The sequence below is a fragment of the Leuciscus leuciscus genome (assembly GCF_965113295.1).
Source record: "Leuciscus leuciscus genome assembly, chromosome: 2".
Taxonomy (NCBI): Eukaryota; Metazoa; Chordata; class Actinopteri; order Cypriniformes; family Leuciscidae; genus Leuciscus; species Leuciscus leuciscus.
In genome coordinates this window covers 54,898,753-54,906,877 of record NC_138726.1, presented here as the reverse complement: position 1 = coordinate 54,906,877, position 8,125 = coordinate 54,898,753, and the positions used below count along the sequence as shown (strand labels likewise).

Below are 8,125 nucleotides of genomic sequence, written 5' to 3'. Positions count from 1 at the left end.
GGGCCATCTGACCCATCAGAGCTGAGTAGACCAGTCACAACAGACTGGGCCATCTAGCCAATCAGAGCAGAGTAGACCAATCACAATAGACTGGGCCATCTAGCCAATCAGAGCACAGTAAACCAATCACAACAGACTGGGCCATCTAGCCAATCAGAGTAGAGTAGCTCACGAAAAGGAGGGATTTAGAGAGACTGATTCATCCATCGAGTCTTTGAGAATCATTGTAAAATGTGGTGATGTGCAATGTATATTATGAGAAAATGACCTGATGATCTGAGGCATGTAAGCCTGTTGTATGAGACTTCAAAACAAAATTAGGAAACTTTAAAATAGCATAATAGGGTCTTTAACCTAATTTTGTGCCACTTCACCCAACACCGACGTGATGATTTCAAAAATATATATATACTTGGGAAAGATGAGCAATTCTCTACTATATTTTGAAGATGTTTGCTTCTTTATTAAACAGGGCAGATATTCAAGACATAGAAAAACAAATAAAGACTTAATGTGAAATTAAAATGATAGCTTCATATTAATTACAAAATAATTTCTGCAAACAAGGAGGATAAACATTTGACAATTTACTTCAACATTCAGAACATTGAAAAACAGAAGAAACAATATGATAGAGATACAATGATACAACACAGCTGCAGTAGCTCAGGCAGAGTTATTTGAGTTTTTTTTGTTTTTTTGGTCAAATTCAGACACATTATGAATATAAGTGAATAATGTTTAAAAAGAGAAAAACAGAATGGGATTCATTCATCAGGACAGCCGACTTTCACTCCTCTCTTACAGCATACTGATTGATCTCGTCAGACTGAGCTGTAAAACACAAAATATTGAAAAATGTACATTCTAATTATTCATAACGATAATCGATCTGGTTAAATTAATCTGTGGGAGAACAGATCAGAGAGAGAGAGAGAGAGAGAGAGAGAATCTCACCATGAGCTCTGTAGCATTTGACTCCTATAATGACGGACACGAGCAGATATGTAGAAGCTGCCACTAGAAAACTGAGCAGTTTGAGAACTGAGAGGACTGGCAATGGAGCGTCTGAACCTGAAAAAATAAAGAACCAATTAAATTCATCATCGTCAAAACTTGTTAGATTTTCTTATCTATAATTAAAAATGATGTACCGTCTAGTCTAGTGCCACCAACTGCTCAGATTTGACTTGCTTCTGTTTTTTATTTATTTATTTATTTTATTTTATTTTATTTATTTTATTTATTTTATTTATTTTATTTTATTTTATTTTATTTTATTTTATTTTATTTTATTTTATTTTATTTTATTTAATTTTAATTTTACTTTTACTTTTAATTTTAATTTTAATTTTTATTTTTAACCCTTTCGATAAAAAACAAATTCTTGTGTCATGTAGGTCTCAGTGAAGCCACTGATTTGAATTTCTGCTCACTGACTGCTATTTTGGAGTTTGATGAATTTTATCCAACATATTTTATACTTAAAAGCATCATACAATTATTCTTTAATGCACATATTTCAAAGACTTTTAATAGCACTTTGTTTTGTTGAAGTATAAAAAAGATACACTGATCTCAGTGGTAATTTTTCCATGGATGTGAATCAGATTGATGTGAAGGAGAGATTCTCACACTCACCTGAAAGCGTCAGTGTAACTTCATCACTGGTGTGTGTGTATCGTGATCCTCGCGTCTCTCTTCCACTACAGCTGTAATTACCTGTGTGAGATTCACTAACTGAACTGATTCTGTATTCCTGTGATTGACTGACATGAATCTCTGAATCATCTTTATTCCAGGTGTAGTTCCAGCTAGTGACGTCTGACTCCTGTATGTCACATGTGAGAGTGACCGTCTCTCCTCTGAACACTCGTCCATCAGGCTGAACACGCAATACAGCTCTGGGTCTCTCTGTGAGACATTAACTGTGTTTAATTTACCTGACAGAACATGATACTGTTGATGGATGACATTAATCTGAATAATATTACTCTTATTAAATCAGATTGGCACATTACCTCTGACTGTTAGCGTGACTCTATGACTTTGTGTTGTGGAGTTGTTTTCTCTTATTTCACCACACCAGTACTCTCCTCCATCAGACACTCTCACATCTCTCAGTGTTTCAGTCTCATCACCAGATTTTATTATCTGGAAGTCTTTGTACCAGGTAATCCCCTGTCCAGTTGAGCGTCCCACGTCACATCTCAGAGTAACTGTGTCTCCAGTGAACACTGAACTCTGGGGCTTCACAGTTACTCTGGGTTTGTCTGTAAATATTTCATGATCTTGTGTTAATATACAGCCTTCAGTCATCATCTATCACTGCTTATGACTTATATCATTTATACTTAATGCGTCTTAATTTTACCTCACCCTTCAGCTCATTATGAGTAATGTAATTGTATGGCTGTTTTATGATCTAACATGAAAGCTCTCATACAGATGTATACAGATACAGATCCTGAGAGACATGGCTTGTAAAATCGGGTGCTTACTGTAACTCAGTTCAGTCTGTCTAACATGCAGCATCTAGAAATGTTCACTAATAATGTCGGTGTGTGTGTTTGTTGTGTGTCACCATTGTTGTGTTTTGTGTCAAGTATTTGTTGTCTGTGCAACATTAAATGATGCTTATAAGAAAAAAAAAAATCTTGTTGCAAGATGACATCACATCTTTTAAAGATGTATTTCAGTAGTTGCTTCACTTGTGAAAGATCCATCTACAAACAGTTTTGAATTTTAAATTTTCAAGTTATTTTTAAGTCATTTTAAAGTTATTGGTAAATATTCATATTCTTGCTAAGAATAGTTTGACTACACTGTACATTTTTTGATGTTCATTTTCTTTAATTTTAAATTGTACTCAAAACTCTGTAAAATTACAAATAATATCTGTCAATGTAAAATTCAGCTGTTATCTTAGGTATTGTGACATTACAGTTTTTCTCAGTCGCTTTGGTACATTTCTCTAATCATCCTCGACATTTGCATAACAGTAAATGCATTTCTCAAAACAATTTGTACAAATAGCAAAACACCATGGATTACCTGCAAAAGCCAGTCTCTTGCTCAAAATCCTTAGTTCATCACTCAAAAGTAAATATCTGTGTCAATGAACATGTCAGTGCCATCGTAGCTGACAGTCATTGACTTTTTTTTAAGATAATTTTTTTTTACAGTGCAACTTAAAATCAGCCAAATAACTTATTTCTGACTTGTCTAGATAATACATTTTAATAGGATCAAGGTCCAAGATCCCATGCAAATGTTATTATGGTGACTATGGTCACGGCATCCAATAGCCGTGCACATAGAGGATAGCTTGTGACTAGCTCGCACTCTATCATCATTTCACTACTAAAGAAAGACTAGCAATCTTGATTTTTAATTTTATTTTAGCTTGACATATGCAGACATGGTTTAACTAATGCAATACTGTCAACAGAAAGTTGGCTCCCGCTACTCGCCTCTTCCAACACTAGCTCAAACAATCCACCAAAGGAAATAAATAATCCACCACGTGGCACTGAATAACCAATAAGAAATATAAAATAATGAATGCTCCTACAGTGACTTCAAAACAATTACAGTGGTAAACAGTTACATTTCTCATAGCAGCATGGTTAAAGACAACTTTATAATGTGAATTCACAGTAAAACAAGAGCAGTAAATTGCTGTGATGTTTGCATCATTTACTGATTTCACAGTACATTTCTAACTAATTTAATACTCTTTGATCCTGCATTGAATCATGTAAATCCTGACAATTACCATTACCTTTACAGTGTAAGATAATGGACACTTTTTGGGCTGAAATACAATCTGAGCAAGATCCTGATGTCAGTCAGTGATGATCACTCACCCGACACAGTCAGAGTCACTTCATCACTCCAGTCAGAGCAGACTGATCCTCTGCAGCCGCTACACATGCACTTCTGTGTGAACTCTGCAGTGATCTTGAACTCTTTCTCTGTAGATGTGTAATCTCTATCATCACACTTCCATCTGTATGTCCATCCTTCTCCCTGTAAGTCACATGTGAGAGTGACAGTCTCTCCTCTGAATATCTGTGATGGTTCAGGCTGAACAGTCAGAACAGCTTTAGGTGCCTCAGGTTTAGATGTCTCTGTAAGAACTGCACAAACAGAAGTTATGATAAAACATCCGAAAGAAACCAAGATAATTGAATAAAAGAAGATAATGAAAATGTATTTCTCATCTGTCCAGTAATAGTGCGATACAATTAAAATAACAATAACGGTTCTGTTCCTCTTGAAACATCATGCCCTGCTCGCTGAGAACAATAACCTCACTTTATTTACAACCACCTTCTTTTCTTCTGTGCAAATAAAATCCCTTCTTAACACGTCATCACTTCTCAGTGTAACTGATTTCTGCAGTGAAGAGGATCAGACTCACGTGATACAGTCAGTGTAACAGCGTCACTGATCTCTGACTTCTGTCCATCACTTCTTCTCTCTCCTCTACAGGAGACGCTGATGCTACTGCGAGATTCATCAGGTTTGAAACTGAATTCTCTGTCAGAGCTGATGGACTGAGATGATCCGTCTATAAACCAGCTGTATGTCCAGTCGTCTTCAGTTCCTGGTATTACACACCTGACAGTGACGGTTTCATGTTTGTCAGGCTCTATAATCACTACAGCCTTTGGTCTCTCTATAACATCACATAAACAGATGTAGTTTAAACATGAAGCAGCATCTGTGACATAAACAACAAACTCTCACTGTACTCGACACACGGCTAAACACTTTCTCTTTCTGTTCCACTGTGTAATGTGTGTGAAGACTTGAGGAAATGTATAAATCACCTTGAGTTTGTCCAGGCTGGATGTTTGAAATCAGCACTACAAATCAAAAGAGACAAAACACATTAATTTTTTGTTGTTGCTTCATTCATTTTCATACATAAATGCATTTAAATCAGAATTTGAATAATTTATGATGATTATAAGGTGGCAGAGAAATGATAAAACAGGTTCATTAACAGAACACTTGTGTGCTTATATTTTTAAATGTAACTAAGACATGTAAAAATAAACAATTCTGATAAAAACACTGATCAAGTGTTTATGCTGAGATCTCTGTTGTGGCGTTGAGCAGAACTGGAGAATCAACACACACCAGCTTCATCCTCACAACTTCATTCTGGAGGAAATACAATATTGATTTACAATATCAGTCTCTCCAAAAAAAGGCTTAATTTGTCTGCTGATTATATGCAATTATTATTTTTTTTTTACACCAATTCACAAGATCCTTTCAGACAAACACTGTGTTGTTGGGTTAGTATGGAGTTCTTACAGAAGTAAATGCTTTAGAAAAACTACATTAGGATCAATGCGCGCACAATTTTGTGTCCAAGTGCATTATTCCCTTTTAATTTGATAAATTCATGACATTTCACTTTATTCCATAAAAACTATTTAGTTTGAATTCATTTTTAGTATATTAAAATAATAAATATTACTTTATGTTTTGGTATCTTAAACCCCCAAAATGTCAATGTTGTGCAACCGTCCGTAAAATGAACAGACTAAGAAAACTATTTAAAATGGTGTTTTAAGAGGAAATTCACAAGAAAATACTATGGCAAAATTGAAACCTTTCATATAAACAAATTGTATAAATATCAGAAGTTTAAAGCTGTTAAGAGAATTGAAAAACCTTTGTCCTCAATTTGTATATTCTCAGATATCAGGGTGACAACATGGGTCTTTTATTATGAAGAGAAATAAAAGTAAACATGATAATGAAACATCCAAATGATCCCAATTGATCCTTGAGGCAGAGAGAAAAGGTTTGTAAATCCTTCTTTGAGGACATGGCACATTTTCCATTTTAGAGGGTACAACCAATGTAAAACTAGGAAAAAGCTATTTTAAAGGTACAATATGCAAGAATATTTTGCCGCTAGAGGGCGCTACATTCCAAACAACAACGGCGTAGCTTGATGACGATGTGAAGGAGCGTGGAATGATGGGAACTGTCGTTTTAAACTCCAAATCTGTCAGACGGGAATCGAAAAATCATGTTCATGGATGAAGTAAAGTTCTATTTTTATAAATGTTGCATTTAATGACATGCTTTTTGTGGCGAGGAGGGCGTGGTTCAGCGCGGTCTGTGATGGGAGAGAGAAGAGACGAGCAAGTAGGTCAAGTGCAAATGACGAACACCTGTGTCTTATTGCAGTATTTTTGGCGTGGAGAGACCGCTTATAAGCCGCGCTGGAACGAGAGATAGACTGGAGAGAACTGGACGCAGAGGAAAAAAACCGGTGGATCCGAGCTCTCATTTTTTAACTGTTTTGTGCCGTCGCGGTTGCCACAGTGAATGCGCGGCTTTTGTTTGTTTTGCTTTATTTTAATAAAGTACGAGTCCCAGTCACGCGCCGACCCCGTCTTCTTCCTTCCTGACTCTTAAACCTCATCACACTTTTATTTCATTAAAATGAATTAACCGCAAGAAAAGTAAGGTTTAATACTAAATTGGTTATCATAGATGTTACTGTATTTGTTGAATTCATTGTTGTGATAACGCTGCGCAGTTTTACGTGTTCTAAACAATTGTTGTAAAAGTACATTCGATCATACCCACATCATTTGCCAAAATACTGATTAATCTTTATGTATAACACATGCTATATTTATTTACATGGCCATAAACACCAGACGTGATAAACAATGTCAATAAACTAAATACAAATCTAAAGCAATAATACTTTCCTTACATAAACATAACTATTACCGAATGCTACATTTGGAAAATATAAAATTAAGCATGCTTTGTTGACAGAACCAGCTGCAATCAGTAAAGAATAATTGTGTACCATAACGACAGTAAGAAACAAGCTAAAGTTTGTAGCTTGATAGACGCTACAACTACAACTTCCGCATTTGTCCAGGACTCCACGCAGTACGAGCGGAAACCGAGGGTAACGCGGATATGACGCAATTGACTGGCGACTCCCAGCTCACCCCTGCTCTAACGCCCCGTTTCCTTGGTTAAAATCGCAATTTTCTCACGATTTAAAAATAGTTGGAAACATTTGGGATATTGTAAGTTGATTACTTAAAATATATAACACTGGCCTTGAGATTTTGGGATATTTTAATGCAAAATTCTTACATATTGTACCTTTAATCTTAACTTCTTTATCGTTTTTAAAAATTCTATGAATGAACTTGCTTCATTTTCTATTCCATCAGCTCAACTTTGTCCATTTCTATTATATCAAATCAGCTCTATATATTCTTCCAGATCTATATAAGTCAATAAGTGGAGAGTGAAGAAAACATCTACAGTATGTTCAAGAATAGTTAGCTAATGCTGTCATGACAGAGCTGAAACCACAGTGTGAAGATCTCATTTTGGGCATACCATCAGTGCTTCACACGGGAAGTGGCTTCATCGTGGTCATTAACGTCACTGGTCAGAGTTTGAGACTGAAGAAACGCAAGCCATCATCTACACATCTACTACTAAACTCTTCAACAACTCCAGGAGTTTCCAGAACAACAAAACCTGACATCAAATCAACATCTGAGTTTCTGAGATCCACATCACAATTAAAGACTAAATGTAGATAGTGAAGATCTATTGAAGAAAACAAAGACAACTTTACAGAACATGACAGCATGTTCGATTCACACATGAACCATAACTAAACTGAACGACAATCACAGTAATGATCAATACACTGATCTCATTCAGCACATCAGGTGTTTTTCACTTTCACACACAGATGAATGAACACTGATTCACTACATAATTATACAAAATTCACAACTGATGCATAAATGAGAAAATAATACTCACAGATCATTAGAGGAAGTGAACTGAGCTCCATCCTGACCTATTAATGACACGCTGTCAGACACAGTCAGTCTTATAGACTCAACACTTCCTGAACTTAAAGAAGAGAGTCAGAGCAACAGAGAGGAATTAAATAGACACAAAATATCTGATTCGATTTAGTATTGATTCTAACAGCATCTGACAGCCTCTTTAGCTCAAATGTGTGTGTTTTTATTTTATTTTATAAATTTTTTTGGTGCAAGTTACAGGTAATAATGCATGTGTGCATCCTGAGGTTAAA

General features: G+C 35.6%; 1 protein-coding gene across 5 annotated transcripts in view; it reads right to left on the bottom strand.

The window, feature by feature from the left end:
* Positions 1-574: 574 nt before the first annotated feature.
* Positions 575-8,125, bottom strand: part of LOC309493214 (B-cell receptor CD22-like) — a 91,416-nt gene continuing 83,865 nt past the window's right edge. For 2 of the 5 annotated variants that reach the window (XM_082162359.1, XM_082162361.1), the window contains 5 exons: positions 3,870-4,131; positions 2,022-2,273; positions 1,642-1,914; positions 958-1,074; positions 575-834 (listed from right to left, as the gene is read on the bottom strand). In XM_082162359.1, coding sequence (XP_082018485.1) covers positions 791-834; positions 958-1,074; positions 1,642-1,914; positions 2,022-2,273; positions 3,870-4,131 — 948 coding nt within the window. In that variant the 3' untranslated portion in view covers positions 575-790. Of the gene's footprint in view, positions 835-957; positions 1,075-1,635; positions 1,915-2,021; positions 2,274-3,869; positions 4,143-4,426; positions 4,685-4,838; positions 4,875-7,845; positions 7,914-8,125 lie in introns of those variants that run through there. The other 3 variants (XM_082162363.1, XM_082162360.1, XM_082162364.1) reach the window with 3 other exon arrangements.